The sequence below is a fragment of the Pagrus major genome, chromosome 11 (assembly GCF_040436345.1).
Source record: "Pagrus major chromosome 11, Pma_NU_1.0".
Classification (NCBI taxonomy): Eukaryota; Metazoa; Chordata; class Actinopteri; order Spariformes; family Sparidae; genus Pagrus; species Pagrus major.
The window spans coordinates 9,528,323-9,549,668 of record NC_133225.1 but is presented as its reverse complement, the minus strand read 5'-3'; the positions used below and the strand labels follow the sequence as shown (position 1 = coordinate 9,549,668).

The 21,346-nt window shown below is 41.7% G+C and overlaps 1 protein-coding gene across 1 annotated transcript; it reads left to right on the top strand.

Annotated features, from left to right (window-relative positions):
• Positions 1–742: 742 nt before the first annotated feature.
• oma1 (OMA1 zinc metallopeptidase) lies at positions 743–10,899 on the top strand. Its single transcript, XM_073477106.1, has 8 exons — positions 743–1,523; positions 2,780–3,008; positions 3,267–3,440; positions 3,685–3,792; positions 5,692–5,820; positions 6,032–6,106; positions 7,129–7,278; positions 9,209–10,899. Exons 1-8 carry the CDS (start codon positions 1,135–1,137, stop codon positions 9,545–9,547), a joined length of 1,593 nt encoding a protein of 530 aa, XP_073333207.1. The 5' UTR covers positions 743–1,134; the 3' UTR covers positions 9,548–10,899.
• The last annotated feature ends 10,447 nt before the right edge of the window (positions 10,900–21,346 follow it).

The following is a 21,346-nucleotide window of genomic DNA, read 5'->3' as shown; positions in this document are numbered from 1 at the left end:
AAAGTGAGTTTACAGGTCTTAAAGATTACTACTACATATGTGAAAAAAAAGAGTATAAAACCTTTTGTAGCTCCAGAGGAAACGGCATGTGATAAATTGCCTCCAGCGATGTCACTTAGTGCCAAGGATGAGTTGTGGGTAATGTAGGCGCTAAGTTTTGAAAAATAAGAACAATGTTTATATGGCGATAGTTCTGTTGTATCAATTTTGATCATCTGTTTTTAAACTGTCCAACAGTGTTAAAAGAGTGCAATGCCACTGGACTGCTTTTCAAAACCTGGTGCTTACATTACCCACAATGCAACGTAACCACTGAATGACATCACTGGAGACACTTCTGTTCAGCTAACTCGGGTGCATCTACATTTGTTTGAATGCTGATTAATGTACCCAGTCCCTTTTCTTAAAAAAAATCAAACATAAATAAACATAAGGGAGTAAAGACCTCCCCAAGATGTGTAATCACATAATGTGTGTGATAGGTGGAGTTACCCTATAAGTTGCTGTAATTTACAACACAATGTCAAACTGAGGTACAATTTTGCTTTTTCCATATAGAGAAATGTCAGAAAGTAGCCATGCGATATGATTAATTTCCATACATTCACATTTATTATTATTATTATTATTTTATATTAATTTAGCCCAGGCGGGCTGCTCAATGTGCACCCGGAACGTTCTTCACGAAGGTGTTTCTAGAGGGAATTATTTTGGAGGCAGGAGCGCACCAACGCTGCCACCTTCAAAGTTCCGTCCATTCTGTTGTTGAAACTACTTAAGATGCGCGTCGTAAGCAGGTGTTTCTTTAACTAGGCGTGTTAAAGTGTTACTCGGGATACATTTCAACATTTCGGTCTCGGTTGTTGCACTGCGGTAACCAAGGTTAACTTATTTGTAGCTAGCTTTTACTGATAGCAATGACATTGACAGCTGATAAAGAGGAATTACTGTTTGTTGTGAAATTAAATAACGAAGAAAAGTAGCGTCGACGTCCTTTGGCAGACGTTTCTACATTAAGATGAGGAAAAACAGCCCTCTCAGATAAAAGGCGAGGCTGCCAGTTGCTAAATACTTCATTGCTCTTAGGTAAGTCCGAGGACTGAATCAGGAAGAGTTGCTTTACCAGCCAGCACAATGGTTTTACTTTGCGTCAGTTTGTTAAGAAACAGTCGTTTCTGGTCCCTTCCTCTATATCTGCCGCGAAACCTCCAGATGTGCAAACAAGCTGGGCTTCCTCTGAAGCAGCTTCACTCTGTGTCCCCTCAGATCAGCTGTCACAGGACAACAAACTCTGCTCTCCTCAGAGCCACTCAGACAAGATCACCTCTCTTATTCTGTGCCAATGGAAGGACGGTGTGTTTTCAGATTAGTCCCAAAACCACCTCGCCCCTACAGTGCTCCGGTCCTGTCCTGTCACAGTGCGGACACTTCCACACCTCAGCCCCCGTGAGAGCCCTGCCTGCTCCTCTCATCTGGCTGGTGCTCAAACCTCTGCAGAAGCTCTTGGCTATAATACTGGGCAGGTAGGTAGCTGTATGATGCTGCCTTATTATTAGAGACTAAGTGGTTAATCAGTGTTGGTTCGTAATAAACATTAAAAAAAAAAAAAAAAAGTCCTCGCTTTAAAATGTTGTCCACTACATTAATTTAAAAAATAATTATGTCCTAATATTTTGAATACATTTCTAAGTGGATTTGAAGTGCAGATAGTTACACAAGCAAATTACCAATTTTGTATTTAATATACAGATAAATTGAGAAATGCACTAATCATTTAAAGCCACAATATTATATAATCAGACTTAATTAACACATGTTTACTTGTTTTATCACCAGTTTTATTCATTGTGTAATTTAAATTAGAACAAATAAATTACCTTATAAATTCTTGCGATGTTAATTAACTGTTTTTAATTAACTGGTAAAAAAAAACACCCCCTTTCATTACCGTGATGGGATTGTCTCACCTGTTATGTCTTGTTTCACTAATTTGAAAATAATACAGATTACTGGCAAAAATTAATCACTTACGTGTACTGACTGTGAGAGTATAATTTGGCACACGTGGGGCTCCATAACACACACCATCAGTGAGGCTGTTTTGGCTCAGAGAACTGAATCAGCCTTGAAACTCCCTGCAAGTCATACAACTATTTTGTTAAAGGAGAAATATCATGCTCATTCTCAGGTTCAATGTTTTATTTTGGGTTACTACTAGACTAGGTTTACATGCTTAAAGCTCCCATTCTGTCCAGTGCTAGCTTCCGTCTCTTTAGGGCAACCCCTCCTAAATAGTCTTCTCTGATTGGTCAGCTCTCACACGCCTGAGTAAGCACCGCGAACAACAACAGAGCGGCTGTGCAAAAGCATAATAAGTGTCCTTTAAGTCACTATTTCAAAAAGTCTTGGCCTACTTGTCTACTTAAATATTTGACTGTATTCTTTTTGCAAACACACAAAGTTACTTTTTGTGCATAGTACATTGTTGTGAACATGTTTTATGCATGTTTCGAGGCTGCTTTCTTTCCCAGATCCACTTTGAAAAAGATATTATTGATCTCAGCCTGCCTTGATTCCTCCATTTTTAATTGCTAATGATTTTTTCACTTGCATTTTCTCCTAAATTCCAAACATGTAAATTTTTCAGCATGAAAGAAACCTCAAACTATTCTCTTCTTTTCACCACTGTAGGGCAGATATGATTCTAAATTTACTGCATGAGTCTTTGTGAGCTACACAAACAGATATTGCAGACCTTGTGGCCTCTCTCTGTCTACAGGAGTATAAGGAAGTGGTGGGTGGCTCTACCAGCCAACCGCCAGCAGCTGTTGCGCGAATGGGCCTGGCACCGCCGCTGGCATCTGGCAGCGGGGGCAGGCGTTGCTATGGTGATTGTAGCCCTCCTTCTCCTGACCCACCTGGATGAGTCCCCTGTGACAGGACGGACCCGCCTGGTGGTGTTCAGCAGAGAGAACTACATGGAGCTGGCAGCTCTGACTTCAGAGGCGGTGAGGGAAGGAGGAGGGGGGTTAGGACATTGTGTGTGTGTGTGTGTGTGTGAGTGTGTGAGTGTGTGTGTGAGTGTGAGTGTGAGTGTGTGTGTGCGCCATGGATAGAAAATAACAAACTATCCCTGTTACACACAGTCTAAACAACATTTTTTGAGGTGAAACTATGATGACAAATAAACATTTAATATGCGGAAAATTTCAGCAAATAGAACTATTGCTAAAGTGCTTAAGTATGTGTGCGCGTGCGTGTTTCAGTACATGGAGGAGTTTGCAGAGCTGCTGGTTCCAGTCACTGACCCTCGTCACCAGGTGGTGGAGCGGGTGGTGCAGCACCTGGCACAAAGGAACAAGGACATCCCTGAAGTGTCTGATGTCACCTGGAACGTCCACGTGGTGCAAAGCCCCAATGTGAATGCCTTTGTCCTCCCGGTCAGTAAAAGACAGACAGGTGTAGAATCACAGATTATGTCTTTCATGTCTTCAAAGTCATATGTGAGGATGTCTTAGCATAAAGGAGTGTGTCTACACATCCACTTCCCTTATAATGTATCAAAGTACTAAGTGGCAAGGGCAATTACAGGTTCACAGTTACTGTCAACTTTTTGTATGACTCTAAAGAACATCTTCAAACACTGTTTGGCTCAGATTTTGGGTTGTGTTTTCCTTTGTGTAGAACGGGGAGGTGTTCATGTTTACGGGGATGCTGGAGGCCGTGGCAGATGTTCACCAGCTGACCTTTATCCTGGGACATGAGATGGCTCATGCTTTATTGGGACACTCTGTAAGTGTAAAACCCTCTGCAGATTGCCTTTGTGATTGTGGCATTATATCACCGTGTACGGTTATATTTCATATATTTCTTTATTTTTTTAATGTTTACAACAGTGTCTAACAGTGTATTGTATTACATTGCTCTGTTTTTTTTGTTTTTTCTAACTTTACGTGTTTCATTGTAAGTAATGGCAGAGATGAGGGACTAATATAGTGACAGATGGGCGCTCCATAATTAAAATGAAATCATGACTTTGTTTTATTTAGTTTATCATCCAAGTAGCTCAGTGTTTACTTTATCTGTTCTTTTAACTCATATTGTAGTCATCATATCATAAATCATGTCAATATTTAAAGCAGTTTTTAATAGAAAAACATCCAATATATCTCATATATTAGTGATGATTAACCCATAATGGATCGTTAAGGCAGCCAGCTATCAATTTAAGAAACTGCATAAAATTGTCATCCCCAGTACAATGTTACAATAATAAGTGTCCCAGCAACAACTCATGGGAGCATCCTAACTTTACACAAAGCTAGCGAATGGGATATGCTTAGATTGTGCTAATGCACAGAATGCATGCTAGCTAGCTAATGTTCTGACAGGAATTGAGCATAACATTGCAAGATGAAATAATTGCATTCATGAAATAATCGTTTTCATAACACTTCACTTAATGAATGTCGACTTTACGATCGTTAGTGATATAGTGATAAGTAACACACATTACATTTTACTTTTCTGCTTCCTACACCACTTCGACACAACGTAATACTAGAACCAGTAGTAGCCTTATAATAATGGTGATAACTAATGATTGTTTAACAACCAAGAAACAATTACGACCCTGCTTACTGTTGTACTTGACCTGACACTGGGAGTCCTTCACTTTATTTTTTTAAAGATAATATCCTCTTAGGAGTTTGCCTGGATGACCTTGAAACACGTTGACAACACACAAACACACAGCACTGCTGAATTGATGCAGGAGGCGCTGAAACCTGTTTAGCTCTGCAGAGAATGAATGCAGCTCCTGAGCCTGAGGTGTGTACAGTCTGCTGACTTTTTAGAGGCTTAGTTGATGGCAGAGGACCTTGCTTTGCATAAGGATGAGTCACTGAAAACACTTAAAGTGCAAATAATGTTCAAGAACAAAGTTTAGTCATTTCGAAGCCGTTGGCACACAGAATGGAAGTTACAGCTGGAAGTCTTCCAGGTCTCTCCCTGGCAAGGTTGTAAAATATGTATGTGGACCTCCTATATGTATGTGCATTATACACTGAGATCTCTAACTATTCATCATCACCCCCCCTCCTACTTCCAGTATAGTAATGGCTGTAGTGGCATCAGTTGCAGTGCTGTTGCATCAGCCGGTGATAAAGACTCACTGACAATCACCTCCAAGCGCTCACTAATCCTGTCTGTGCTATGATGACCAAAGTCCTGTCGACCTCAGGCACTGTCGTGCTTTATTAATTCTCCACAGATGGCTGTTTTTTCTTCTCTGCCTACACAAGCCCATTCTTCTTCTTGTTAAAAAAAGTGTCTAATGAAGTTGTGGGTATTTCAAGACTTTAAACGTTCTCAGAGGAAATGCTTGAAGGAGATTTTAATTAGATGAAGGGAATGAGCATCGATGGGCTTGGTATTACCCAGTAGGTGTGCTCTGTTGGATTGGATGTTAAAACCTCTAAATCTGTTACAGCGTAAAAGTTCCACTAAAATAGATGGGAACAATCAATATGTTCCAGCTGCCTTGTTCACCTCTCCAAAACTTTTTACCTTGATTTTTTTTTTTCTCTCTCTCTATCCCATTATCTTCTTTTCTGACCCCAATCCTTCACTTTCTTCATTCCCCCCCTTCTCCCCTCTGTCACCCCGTCCTCGTCATCCCGCCTCCCCCAGGCAGAGCAGGCCAGTCTGTCTCACGTCGTGGACCTCCTGTCCCTTATTCTTCTGACAGCCATCTGGGCCGTGTGTCCTCGAGACAGCCTGGCCCTGCTGGGACAGTGGGTGCAGGACAAGCTTTCCCAGGTGAGACCTAGAATGTTAATACCCTCATGAAATTTTCTTATTTTCGCTCAATTGAAGAAACATTTTCACACTTTACACACAGTTTTCACTGACAAAACAGTTTATTATGTTATCGTAGTGCCATTGTTATTGTAGATCTGTCTGATGTGAGTTTTGATAAGGGAAATATGGATCAATCTTATCATGCATGCATCATTTTTCTCTCCGGCAGCTGATGTTCAGCCGTCCCTACAGCAGGAAACTGGAAGCCGAGGCGGATCAAGTCGGATTACAGTTGGCTGCTAAGGTATCGGCATCTCCAGTTTGTTATTACTTAAAGGAGCACACAGATTTTACACATGAGGTTCAGTGCACTCTTCAAAAGCAGTACTAGACACCCAGAGAAAACAGAAAACTGTTTCATTGCATTTTTCAGTCTTAATTCTTCAGTTTAATTCAGATTTTTGGTCTGTTTCATTCTTAAATTGTCTGTTTTTTTTTCAGCCTGTTGAGATAGACCCAATGATGTCACCAGGGTTATCTTTGCTTGGGTTTTAAACTAAACATTTTTTACAAACTGGAAGTGTGTGGTTTGAACAAAGCAGGAGTGGTATTGAAAGATGGTATTGAGTTACATAATACAAAATGTAGGATTCCAGCATTTTTGTAGCTTTGCAGACACAAGGGACTAAAAGTAAGGACATGTCAGCGTCTGCTGCTTTGACAGTATGTCCCCCAACTTTATACAGCAATACTACATTGCTGGAGTACCCCTTAAACATAATATGACAAAACTAAAGATAATTGGTGCTTTTGGGGTTCATGTTTTATGATCAAACGATAAATTCACCACAAAACATTTCTGGAGCTTCTCAGCAAAACAGCCTTGCAGCGCTCAACAACTGAAGTAGATGGCTACTTGTTTTAAAATGTCAAGAAACAACTGAAAAAAATCCCAACATGGCTCCATGGCGTAATCCAAGCCTCCAGAAGCCCTTCACCTGACTTTCCATCGGCATTAGGGGGAATAGATAATGACTGAATTTTCATTTTTGAGTGAACCTATCCTTTATGAAATTGTTTAAAACCTTTTTGCTCTTTATGGGGTAATCAGTATTTTAACATTGCAAAGCTATAGTCATCTTATGTAGCTGCTGCTGTCCAACCTTGTAATCTGTCTGCAGCACACTAGGGGGCACTGTTGTCCAACAAAATTGAGATGATTAAACTGTAAGGACTTTCATCTCAGCACAAGACAGAGGGATGCCACATTGTGTGTGAGTGTGTGTTTCTGATTCCACAGTGTGTGTGTGTGTGTCCCCTCCCCAGGCCTGTGCAGATGTGCGAGCAGGCCCCGTATTCTGGCAGCAAATGGAAATCAGAGACCAGCTGAGAGGAGAGCCCACCGTCCCCGAGTGGCTGTCCACACACCCATCTCACAGGAACAGATTCACTCAGCTGGACCGCCTCATACCGCAGGTACCGTGGATAATGCTCAGTCCAAGTAACAGCAGGGGTAGCTCTTAAGTTGTACCTCAATTATACAAGCAAACACATTCCTGCTGCTCTGATTCATGCGTTTGTCTTAAGTAAAAGACTCTTTGATCCCCGTGCGAGGGGAGAGCCCAACACCTGTCTGTTGTGTAGGAGAAACAAGTGTAGCTTTAGGAGCTGTTGGAAGGAGTCTTAATGGAACTAATGAAGCGTCTGGAGAGATGTGCATCCACCTGCAGACATGTGGCGAGGAGGGCAGAGAGGAGGAAGAGACTTGGGGAGGAGAGGAAAAGATGCAAGGTTTTAGGAAGGCAGGAAAAACATTTTTGTCACACAGGGGCCTGGATGCCTGCTTAACTAACTGTCTTGGAGGCTTTGAGTTGAGGAGCTGAAAGAAAACAGCCTGACGCCAGCAGCTCGATCTCAGGGGCTCATACACACTGTGCCGACACTGTGGCGAGACAATCAATGGTATGTTAAGACCAGAAAGAAATCAACGCACAACTTCTATGGAAAGCGTCAGCATCCACAATCATTACGTGTGTCGTGTGTGTGTGTTTGTGTCTGAGGCAGAGAGAAACATGCACAATGTATCAGGCAGCAGCCAATTTAACCTTGAGCGTGAGTCTGACTGTTGGTACACAGTCAGATGCTCCAAACACGAAAGACGAACAGATGGGTAAACCACTAATTGTCCATCAGGTGCCTGTGTCATTCAGTGTGTGTACATGTTCTGTGTGCGAGTGTGTGTGTGTTATATGTTTGTGCATGTGCATCATATCACATCCCTGCGTGGTAGATTGACCTCTAGCAGCAGTCGTTTTTTTCGAGGCCAGGCTGCAGCCACAGGCAGTGAAGTGATGAACACTGTCGTTCGGGGGATTCATGCGCTCACTCAGAAAACTCTCTGGTATCTCTAATACCCTCCTCACACCAAACTGTTCGATCCAGCATAGCGGCACATACGAGCCAGTTAACAGCTGAGCTCAACCGGGTGAAAGTGATGCATAATGCGATGTTTTTAACCTTGCGAGGGGTGACAGCATTGAGCTACTTAACCCGACTCTTCTGAGGGCACTCCGCCTCCACGAGTGCGCTCATCATCCTTAAGCAAAGCGCATTAAGTCCACTGCTAGCGCGAGAGGGAGAGCCTGTTGAGTGGGAAGCCAAGTGCATGTATGTGCTAAGAGTCTTGTAGGTGATTCTAAGTGAGAGATTAATGAGTTTGGTGTGTGCGTGGGTGTGTGAGACAGACGACGAGAATGTCTCTAACTGCTGGGACGCGCTCGTAGTTAGTACAGCTCTGCTCACCCAACCTGTGTGAGAATGATTTCAGAAAGGGAGTTTTTTCCTGATATTTTTGTGTCCATATTTGTAGCTGTGACTGTCTGTCTGTCGACTGAAATATCAATGACTACTGGGCAGAGTGAGATGAAATTGTGTAAGAAGGATGAAGCAAACTGACTTTGGGGATCCCCCAACTCATGTTGAGTGTCATTATTAGTTTAAAATGCTATACTTTTTGACCAAGTACCTTCAAATAACGTTTTCATAATCCTAAGCTTTAAATCATGTTAACACACTTAACCAGGATGTGTTCACATTAAGCTTAAAGCATCACAGAGCTGCTACATTGACTCTCCTTTTCAAATTCTCCTCTATCTTTCTTTGTGTTGCATTCATTTCAGTTCATAGCTGCAGTTTGATGAAATATCTTATCACAAAGTAAAAAGAGAGAAAAAACAAGTAACTGATTTTTTTGTTATAATTCACTGCCAACAAAAACAACAAATGGCTCGCCATGTCAGGCTTTTCATATCCATCTTTGTACTTGTTGGTAATTGACTCCTTGTCTGAAGTCAGTACATTTTTAAAGTGTTGCTTAATGTCTGTTCTTCACTCCGTCTCCGTCCAGGCCCTGGAGCTGAGGGAGAGCTGTGTCTGCCCTGCTCTACCTGCTACCGACCCTCGTGCCGTCTTCTCCAAGAGTGTCCACGTGTTGCTGGAAAATGCCAAGGACCAGGGGAGAGCAGGGCAGGAAGGGGCACGTAAGCTCCACCTGCCACACAGCCCGGCTCCACTCCCCGCTGGACTGCCTGCCGCTCTGCTTGCCCAAACTTCCCTCCCTCCTTCCCCAAATGTGGATCAAGAAAGTAAAGAGCAAGTCTCACAAGCAGCTTCAGAGTTAGATGTAGCAACACCTACCCCTGCTCCTGCTGAGGGGGAAGGATGCCAGAACGTGGTGCAGAGTTGACAGGGGTGTTAAATCATCAGAATCTTCCACAAAGGTCTAGTTTTTTACAGACACACTGTTCAGATGAGTGAATGGGTGAGTGATTGATCGGTAAATCAGTTTACTGCTAAACTGCTGTTTTATTTGTCCATTAAATTTCAAAGCTACTGGGTGTGCACCATGGTGAAGGGTTAAATTAGCCTCCCTCCATAGCAGAATTAAATTGTAGAAAATGGCACTTGAATACAAAGTGAAAATTGCCTAAAATAAAGTCCCTATATCTCACTGAAATGCTACTTTTTAGATGATTGCGTCTTAAATTAAGTTTATTAAGATATTTTGACTATAAACCAGATAAATTTACTTGATAAGATTTTCTTGAGACTTTTATTGGTCACCAGCACATTGGAGGGTGGCGCTAGAGTGAAAATAAATCTCAGTCTCAGGTCTTTCTTAATTTGGAGAAAATTCAGAAAAGTCAGCACAAAGACAGAAAAAAATATCAAGGACCCTCTTAAGCTTTCTCTATACTGCAACACCCTGAACCTCAGAGAATGTTAACCATGCCTGGCGACTACAAAGATGCCACATTAATTAGATAACCCTCAAACAGGGAGATGCTGAACGAATCTTAGTAAGGCCTCCATACATTGCGAGATTAATATGTGCATTATTCATCGACACACGGCAACAGACGAGAAAGCATGCATGTTGGAGGCTCAGACCACGGCAGGCAGAGGACATCTACATTCTCATTATGACTACTGCATTCTCATGCCACACACACACAGCACTTTATGCATTCTCTAGCCTGAGGGACTTAATGGTGTAAATTTATGCCGGGTTGTTTGCAGGTTTTTAAAACACAGCCTTCCAGACAGGAATGCCAATATCCGCCATCAAGCTTTGAGAAAATCTTTCGCAGGATTTTGTAAAATCTTATTTAACAAGGCAAGGCGACTGCGAAAACATTCTTATTTACAGCAACGGCCCACGGGAGCAGCCGCACAATGAGGAGGGGGAGGGCAGTTATGGTTCATATCTTGATAATCTTTGGTGTGTGTAGTGAAACAAAGTAGCACACTTGCTTAAACTGTGAAGTCAAAAAAGGTACTACTGTTTTTATTTGAAATGAATTGTCTTATTTGTCATGCATTTCAGGTGCGGGCTTTGTATCAGCTTACAAAACATCAGTCTTTACATTTAATGTGGAAACTTTGCTTTGCTGCAAACAGGGTCAGTCTATTTTACAGTCTGTGTCTATGTTAGTGGCCGGTGATACGGTTTGTTCAAAGGGAGCAATGGTTTTTGCATATCAATAACTCAGCAGGAACGTGCTCTGATTGCAAGTGGATGGGGGTAAATAAAACCTTTGGAAGAAAAATTTGTGATTTAAGCTTATTTTTCCCACATTGCAAGATCCACTAAAACTCAACGGATCCCAGACAACAACAACAGAAATGAGAATTATGAAAACGCAGTGTAGTGTGTAGTGTGTGTGTGTGTGTGAGAGAGAGAGTATGAGGAAATTATCAGCCTGTGACATTGCATAAGAACATCAAAACCCTGCCATTGTCACACCAGCCAATTAGACAGTGGGTGAAAGATGAGAAGGGATGTAGACTGAGGAGTTGGCGGCTTCCTCTGAAGTCTTCATATCCGTATTTGTGTGTGAGTGTGTGTGTGTAACAGTAGTTGCAGCAGTTACTTATTGATGCCAGGCTCCTGGGGAATTTCCTTTGCTGGCCTCTCACAGCTGATCAGACAGATGTAACGTTTGGAAATCTCATAGATGAGATTACACCAAGCCACTCGTAATCAAATGAAAGCAGCTGGAATTCCCATCAGTTGGTGCTTTTGTAATGCTGGCCAACCGTTACAAGTTCTTGCTTAGTGAATACATGATCAATCTTTTGATATCTCTGAATAAAGACCACTGGAGCAACATCCACATGCTCTTTGAGCATGAACCTCCTTGCTTTTCGCTGCAAAGGAGACATGTTTAGCTCAAGCTGAGAAGGTGCTGCTAGATGTGACCCTTTTTTGGAATTTTTGGCTCCACAGCTCTGGATTCATTCAAACTGAGACTTCCTGTTTCCTGGTCACATTGTTGTGTACACGCCGAAGCATCTGGATGCAGCTCCCTCACTACTCAGGGAGAAACTGGAACACGAGCAGGCAACAGATGACACACTCACACCCAGAGGTAATTGTAATGAGTGTGAAACAATACACACACACACACACACACATACACACTGCGCTGAGTAATTGTAGCCTACTGCTCGAGTCTAAACAATACTGCAACAGAGAGCTTAATCAAGGAAAACAAAGAGACAGCAGTCAGATGGATTGAAAGGACAGAAATGGAAAATAGACAAAGTGGAACCAGGGGGATTGAAAGAAGGAAAGAAAAGATTTGTTTCAGGTGATTTGTTATTTACATTTATACCAAACATTTGTTGTTGTTTTTTTTTAACATTTCCTACTGTATTCTGTGTGGTTTCTTTGTGTTTCCATGCATAGCCTTGGGCAGATAAGATCAGTTCCACAAAGTGAGATAGAAATCAGATGTCTACTTTATGTCTGTAAATTCATCTCAAGTCTCAGATTGTTTTGCGGTTGTATATTCTTCCGCCCACCAGAGACATCAGACTGCTTCCGAGACCTCCGACAAACTGCTCGCAGGTATTTTCGAGGTATTGACGAGCAGCGTTGAGAAGTAGGAGAAGGCACAAAAAAGGTAGCACGCCCACAACACAGAGAGCTGAATGCACGATAGACGGCAAACTCGAGATGCTGTTTCCCCAACAAAAACACTCCCAGAGAGAGTCGGGGCAGTGAGAGAGCAGCCCAACACATCTGCTGTGTAGGTGGCTGAATGATGTCCCAGAATGCAGTCTGGCTGCCCTCTGACCTCCCTGTGGAGAGTAGCTCGAAGTGGCTCATCCACAGTTCCATTTCTTGGATCCGCCCCAACACACACACACAAATACACATGCATTAGCCGGCTGCAGCGTGTAGGGGGAATATGGTGATGGAAATGTGTGTGTGTGTGTGTGGTTGTGGTAAAAGTTGCAGTGTCCTTCCGCTGCGCATTAATTATACATGTGGCATGTGGGTGTCTGATTGAAATGAATATTTTACTGCTTTTAATCACTGCCATTGCCAGAGTGATGGAGCATCTGGCTGTGTTACCTGGGTAATTAAAGATGCTGTCTCACACACGCACACATGCAAGTCTCAGAGGTTGTGTCTGCAGTATGAGACAGGAGCACTCCAGAGGCTTACTAATGAGTCAAAATTAGATTTGGAATGTTTTAAAGCAAGGGGAAACAATAAAGGCTGCTCATTCCTGTTTGCTTTTGTCTCACTTTGATTAGCAAAGAGCTTTTCAAACAGGTCAGGGGGCAGTGGGAAACCCCTTTGAGCTGATGTGGCATGAGTGTTTTGCAGAGGTTGCCTCAGCTGGAGCTAAATCTTACAGTCTGTTGTTATGTTAGTGTATCTAATAATGGAGTACCATAAGCTTTATGCAACAGAAATATATATTTCCGTCTATGTCAATCTAAAATTGTAGTTGTTTTCATTATTTGTGTCGATTTAACATTGATTTCACCTTGTTATTACATATTCCAATGATATTAAGAGTCAACACAGGCTTATTAGTATCATCCTCATATTTATTAAAACATAAATCTTCATATTGAAATAAATATTTAATAATGTATCTTCCATGTGTTGCCATTTTACCGGTGTTGTAAAAATGACCCCATTGTTCTACTTGATTAAAAGTAAAGATATTGCAAATTTTGTATAACATCAATCAACATCAACATTTAAGGAGATCGAGATGAGGTTAAACTGATTACTTTCTGCTCTCTAGGAACAACTTTGTATCTAACTCCTGAGTTTCAGTTTGTCACTTCCTGTGCACTGGTATGACCCCCCCACCACCTCCACTGAACAAACCTGACACCAAAGAGTTATTTTTAGCAAATAGGGCAAAACTGTGGTGCTCGCGGAGGCTGGGGTTGTTCGTCTCTGGAGCAGTCTACGGTGTGATCTAAGTAGGCTGATAACACAGTGTGTTTCTTCCCCACATGAAAGCCCTGTCTAGTGCAGCTTCATTGTGAGCTAATGTCTGCATTAGTCATACAATAAATACAGTGCCAGCCTGAGAGAGAGTCATGCTTCCCTCAGTAAAGCTTACTTTTTTTTTTTTAAATGCAGTTGAGTTCACACATTAGCACAAGCACGGCTTAAAACTGACCTCCACTTTTAAATCTGGTGTTTTTTGAATGGAGTTTGGTTGTTTCAGGGAACTGTGCTTTCTGCTGTGTGAACTGCAGTGAAGGAGCAGTCTGGCACGGGGTCATCGAGGCTATCTGGGTATTCTCTTTCAACACACAATACAGGTCTTCCTCTAATGGCTCCTTGTGTCCTCTCCGTCTGGCTTATCTTCCTCATCTGTGCTTGCTTGCTTGCGTGTGTGTGTGTGTGTGTGTGTTCATGGTTGAACTAGTAGAGGTTTTTATAGTCTGGCTGCTCTGATGCTATTAGAGATTAGGATGTTAACACAGTCCCTCATCTGACTGCATCGATCCCAACCCTCGCGGTGGAATCACATTAATACTAACAACGTCAGGTACACGCTTTGTAGCTCCCTTTACCCCCCTCTCTCTCTTTTTACATCTGCTTCTCTGTCAGTGTTGATTTAAATTTGAGTAACCAGCTTTCTTCCCGGTGTTTCAAAAAAGAGGAGAGGGTGCAGTCTAATGAAGGGAACGAGGAGTGGAAGATTTCAGAAGCAGAAGGGGGACTAGAGGGTGTGGAAATGAGATGAGATGAAATGGTTTAAATCAGTCTTCCTCAGCTGCTCTGATACCGGTAGCTTTCAGTGTTCGAGCGCACACATGAATTCACAACTGAGGGTAAGCATATTAGATAGTGAACGAGTTCTTTGTATGGGCCTGTGAGGAAAATGAACAGCATGCAACAGTATGGTGGTGACAAAGTGAGATTAAAGCTGATGATAATGAAATTATATTCAAACCGACACTGGAAGTCTGAGTTCAGAAATCTGTGCCCTATTGGTGTAAACAAAACAAAAACCAAAACAGACAGTTTCCTTTTTTTTTTTTGTTCCCCGTCTCTGTGTCCGTCAGTGCAGCAATGCATTATATTCTTTCTTCTATTCTCTCACCTCCTCTGTGATCCCTGTGAATCCATCAAGACAACATGGGAGAGAGGAATTTACACCAAAACACTGTCAATGTCAGCAAAGTTTAACAAACCGTGACAGACCTGGTTGGACATTTAGACCTAGCACTGAACAGGCACAGTAGGTTTGTTTTCACGGCTTCCATTTTAAGAAAAACACCTAAAACACTGATGTTATTCAAATGAAAAAGTTGAATTTCATTCATATATATATATAAACTGTATAACATATAATAGGAGTGTTCACGGAGCAGCCGACTCTGATATATGAGATAGGCACCATTTCCTTAGGTGGCTGCTCCACTGACTTTAACCTACAATGAATAAAGAGGATGATAGGTACAACTGTCCTGTAGTTGTAGACTTAAGAGTTTGTTCCCAACAATATGATGAAACGATTAAATGATGTGTTTAAGATGATGAAATGCCCGGCCAAAAAAAAAAGGTCACACTCTAATATTTAATTAGGCTGCCTTTATCTCTTTGATTATGGCACGCAATCACCGTGGCATCGTTTTGATAAGCTTATGCAATGTCACAACATTTATATCCATCCAGAGCTGCATTCATTTTTTGTGTGGGAGAGTCGGGCCACTGCTTAAAGTCCTCTCCAGCACATCCCAAAGATTCTCAATGGGGTTAAGTTCTGGACTCTGTGGTCGCCAATCCATGTGTGAAAATTATGTCTCATGCTCCCTGAACCACTCTTTCATGATTTGAGCCTGATGAATCGTGGCATTGTCATTTTGGAATATGTCCGTGCCATCAGGGAAGGAAAAAAGTCCATGGATGGAAAAACCTGGTCATTCAGTATATTTAGGTAGTCAGCTGACCTCACATTAAAGTTGCTGAACCTAGACCTGACCAACTGAAGCAACCCCAGATCATAACACTGCACCCACAGGCTTGTACGGTAGGCACTAGGCATGATGGGTGCATCACTTCATCTGCCTCTCTTCTTACCCTGATCACTCTGGAACAGGGTAAATCTGGACTCATCAGACCACATGTCCTTTTTCCGTTGCTCCAGAGTCCAATCTTTATGGTCGCAAAGTGAAGCCTTTCTTTTCCAATCAGCCTCACCGATAAGTGGTTTTCATAAGGCTACACAGCTGTTTAGTCCCACTCCCTTGAGTTCTCTTTGCACTATTAAACATAGCCGTGAGTTCACCAAACGTTTCAGTGATCTCATCTTTTCCGCGACCACAGGATATGTCTTCCAGCATGGTTGTTTAAGAAATGAGAAGGCACTCACTGCATCAGTTAGGGTAAAAACAGCTGAAACATATCTATCACTGCAGTAATTATCCAATGGAAGGCTCTTATCTATTTGCTTAGTTAAATCCAGGTGGTGACTAGTCTGTTTTTGGCCAGGCAGTGTTTAAGTCCACCAAAATGTGTAAGTTAGGTTAAGGAGCTTCATGTAGGCCATTGTTTCATGTTCACTGCCACTAAAAGGAATAATGTTGATCATGGATAGAGGCATTTATAAGCTTCCTCAAATAAACTGAGCAACACAGCTTTGTAGCACCCCGCCCTGCACACCTACACAGGTGTTTTCAGTCATTCTCATTACACCACATCTCATGTTGAAATTGGGTTGAGCTAACCTGAGCATTATGAAAGCACCGGAGGATACAAAATGTCGACAAAGGCGGATAATTGCAAATTATGAATTTCTATACAAACATCTGCTGTCACAAAAACTGCATTGTTTGATAAATGTAAATAAAGGTATGAATTGTGCAACAGGAAGAGGGAGGGAGATTTCAATCAAGAGGGGAACCAATCAGGCGAATAAGTGAAAACACCTGTGTGGGTTTATCTTGTGTGTTGGCCCCTCTAAGTAAAATTAGAACAGTAGTTGGTGAAATGGCGAACCAAAGTGCTCAGTTAATTGCTGAGGATGCATCAGAAAAGAGAAGTTACAAATGATTTTTGGAGTTTCGACACAGGAGAGCAGCAACGAGCCCACCATGTCTCTGCAACCAGATGGAGATGTGGCTCTATGAAAATGGACCGGACAGACTGGACACAGGTGAGATTGAAGTTTAAAGATGCTTTAGGCTACTTACAAGAAAATACTGTTAGTTTGTTGCTTGAAAAGAATTAGGTAAAAAGGCTAAACACCTTAAAACATCCTTAAGGTTAAACTTTATCGGGGCTAAAAGTTCCTAGCTACAAGCTAAAGCTTGCTATAATGTTAACTAGTTTGTTAGCTTGTTTGTTAAGCCAGAACCAGTACAGGTTAACAGTTAGCAGGCTTAAACATGCTACGTTAGATAATTTATTAGACTACAACATGCTATAGGTTAACTTTAGCCACTAGTTTTATTAGGCTAAACATGCTAACGATACATATCCTTCATAAGGCTGAAACATGCTAGGCTACAATTTCAAATTTATTTGGCCATAACATGCTATAAGTTATGGTTTATTAGGCTAAAACATGCTACAAGATACAGTGTGTAAGGCTAAAACATGCTATGGGTTAAAGTCATCTTTTATCAACATTAGGCTAAACATGTTATAACATCCTTCAAGTTTATTAGGCAAAAATATCCTACAAGCTTGCTTTAGTTAGTTTATTAAGCTAAAACATTCTGGTGTGTAAGTTAACACTCATAAAGCATGCTATAAAATATACTATACTTTGAACTTGTACTTAAGTATTATTTAATAGCGGTAGTTTTACTTTTAATTGAGTAATATCTCAGTAATGTAACTGCACTCGTACTTGAGTAAAGACTTTTAGTTATCTTTCCACCACTACTCTAAGCTACTTATTGTTTATTAATATAAAACATGCTACAAGTTCAAATTTATTTGGATAAAACTTGCTGCAACATATGGTTTATTAGGCTAAACATGATACAAATTGTTTTGTAGTTCATTACACTAAAACTGGAGTGTATAACATATATAGTGCATAACGCTAAAACATGCTACAAGTTTGTGATTGTTAGGCTGAAACATACTTCAAGTTAATGTTGATTGGGCTAAAACATGTCTGAACAAGAAAGGAGCGGACTATTCCTGGTGGCCTTACTCGGGGAAAGAGAATTACTCTAGGCATCACTGTGTATGTGTGTGCATGGGAGACTGATTGTGAGTGTATGTGTGTCTGCCTTCTTCCAGCTACTTACCAGGGATATTATGAGGGATTAAGCCAGGAATAAATTAGAATAATTTCACATTAATCCTTGTACGTTTGTTTCTGTGACGTTTGTTTTAAATGTGACATTATAATTCCAGCTTACTGCCAGGGGAAACCAGCATAACATCTGAGGAAACTTTAATGCCAGCGACTACATGCTGTTCGCTAAGGTTCACAAAATAGACTTAGTGCCAAAACCTCAGTGATTGGGAATAACTGCACGCTTTCCGTTGGTTTGTGTCCAACTAGTTTCTGTGGGCTGTACGTGTTTGATGAGAAACTTTGATAGCCGAGACTAGGAAATTGTAAAGAAAACCCCACAGAGCCTTCACTAAACCACATTATGCCTTAAAGTCCTATAGATCTGCCAAGAAAATTAAGTTCCATTTCTATGTCTGTCTTATTACATGCGTGTACCATAAGGGGAGAGGGTGTTGAAAACGAGTGTTGAGAATCTTATTTTCGTTCTCCCACACACACATCTTCTTGGCTCGCCTCCCCTTCAGTCGTCCTCTCAGAAAAACCCCATCTATCCATACATCCATCCATCCATCCTCACTCAGCTTAAGCAGTGCTGTCTGTTCACTGTCTCGTTGCCATGGTTTCCATTATGCTTCCTGCCTGCTCTGGTTTGAAGGACAAAGCGCTGATGATGGGTAGTATTTAGAGAGAGTGAGAAGGAGAGAGAAAGAGGCAAAATAATGAAGGAAAATATATGTGCATATACTATACTTCTTTATTGCCACTGGTTGTTTTAATGTCATCTCTCACACAACACATGGACACACACACACACTATGATCTTCGATCCACATCCCCAGGGTGGCAGGGAAGGTAGAAAGGCAGCTCTACACCACAACTCCCTTTGGTGTCAGATGTTTAGCTGTAGCAAGCCTTATCTTTTAACTGATCAATAAGCAGGTGGTACAGTCCTCCCTCTGCTCTCTGTGGAGTAGGCTGCAGTTACACAGGACCGCACCGAACCACATCAGCCTGCACCGGGGCCCATGTTATGCGCAATGACCGTGCTGCACACTGTGTAGCAATACAGGAAAAAAGGATTTGCTCTGAAATCTATAACCAGCGCTCGATGACTGCGAGTGCATGACGTTGGATGTGTGTGTATGTGTATGTGTTCGCTCCTTGTGTCTGTGTGAAGTCATCAGACTGTCAGAAATTAGGCTAAAACCGTGGACTTTATTTAGCTGACCCGGTTGGAGAGTGAGGAGGAGTCGGTGGAGATGAGTGGGGAGGGAGATGGTCATGGAGTGTGTGTGCTGGTGAAAACAGAAAAGAGGGAATAGAGGGAGGGAAGGAAAGAAGGAGCTTAAACTCAATCCTTTCTCCACCACACGCATCACCCCCTCCGCTGTGTGATTCCCCCTCCCCCCTCTGTCTTATTGTAAGGGTCTTAGGGCCTTCCTTAACTTTTAATAAGAGTCTTTAATAAGTCCCCAGATCATGGCTTGGTCGGTCAGAGCTTCTATTTCAACACAGCTCTGCTTAATCTCGCTCTAAAATAGATCTGCTCCCTCCACTCTCTTACTCTCAGCCCCTCTGCCTCCTCTCTCTGTATTTCTCCACACGATTGTAAAAGTATTTAATAAACTACTGGGGGATCAAGCAAGGTTGTATTGTCCTCTGTGGTTTGTGTGTATGTAGGCAATCCATCAAAAGTATGTATGATTGGGGATGTGCCAGTTTTATTTCCCCCCCCAAAAAATCAACAGGAATGTTTTTAAGAGGGAATACCCCAGTTTTCAAAGCTATGAAGAGCAAAATTGGCAATTACCTGGTGACGGCCACACTGAAAATGTAATTCTCTGATTATTTTCAGAGCCCCGCTTAACTACCCAGTTACCAAAAGTGACTCAACCATTACACTCACACACTTTGAATCGCTAAAGTGGCTCCTAAAATGTGCTATCTGTGCTTGGAGTTCCTCGTTTCCATGGCCTGCGTGGTGATGCTATGGTGTGTCTGTGTGTCATACTTTAGTTTCAGTCTCTTTGGCCTACTTAGGCGTGTTGTAAGTAGCACACTGAGCTGCTTCTCCTATCCCCGTGGACTCGGGCTGAATAATTGAGTGGTGCTGAGGCAGGGTAATAAGCTACACTGCCGCTGTAATAACCTGCCGGACAACGTGTGTGTGTGTGAGTGTGTGCTCATGTTGCTTGTGCGCGGTAATGACTGCTATTACTCCAGGGCTGGGGAAGCAGACACATGCTGTTTAAGGAACCAGACATGTTATGTGAGCCTGTGTGTTTTTGTATTGTCTGTTTGCAGGCTACAAGAGGACAGATGCACGATCTGTTTTGTAATCTTACAAATCAGGCCTGACAGGAACCTCCTGACATTTTTGTCTACATTTAAGAGCAGGTGTCCTTCCTAAGAGCTTCTCATGCTGTTATAATCAGATTGATCCTTCAGAAATCGTATTTATATCTAAAGCCTTTGTTATAGTATTTTTATGCTTATTTATATACTTGCTGCGCTGTCATTTATTCTAGGGATGCAGGATGTATATTTGTTTCAGCCAATACTATTAACCGATAACTGTAGGAATGTGAAGATTTGTTGTGTTGTGTTTCTTCTTCTTCTTCTTCTTCTTCTTCTTCTTCTTCTTCTTCTTCTTCTTCTTCTTCTTCTTCTTCTTCTTCGTCGTCTTCTTCTTCTTCTTCTTCTTCTTCTTCTTCGTCTTCGTCTTCGTCTTCTTCTTCACTGCATATGTATATATATGTATATGTTGTTCAGTGTCATCTGGACATTTTGTAGGTATTGATAAAAGACTTTTGTCAGGAAAGGTTTCACGTACCAAAACATTACTACTGTATTTCCTGTCTGCATGTGTGTGTGTGTGTGCTTGTCTGTATCCGTCTGCAGTACTATCAAATGACGAAATGATGATACGAAAATGTCACGATCATTCTGGACAAAATATTCATAATATTATTCCGATAATCATCAAAGTAATCAGATAGAGCCCATTTTCTTCTTTTTTAATGAAAATTCTTTTCTGCATAAATTATGGATGAACTGTGGGTACCTCATCTCCCTGTCCTCGTATTTTCAGACATCTGATTTAACTTCTTTTATAGGGGATACAACTGGCAATCAGAATCTTGAGTCATGCTGACAGGCCGTGGGTTTTGGAGTGCCTGGAAAGATGCTGGGTCCTCTTATGGCAATTCAAAATAGATCAGGAAATCAATGTAAAATCAATCAATGCAAAATTGAATTGATGTAGGAATGTAAGTATTGAGCTAGACAGCTTTTTCAAGTTACTTGTGAGGATTTTCAAAATGATCCCAATAATGTAAATTCACCACAATCATCTTATGATCCTCCCATCCCTAATTATAAACATGGCTGCAACGGTGGTGCATATTGGGTTGAATGACAATAAGCTGAAACTGACACCTGTGCTCTACTTGTAGGTA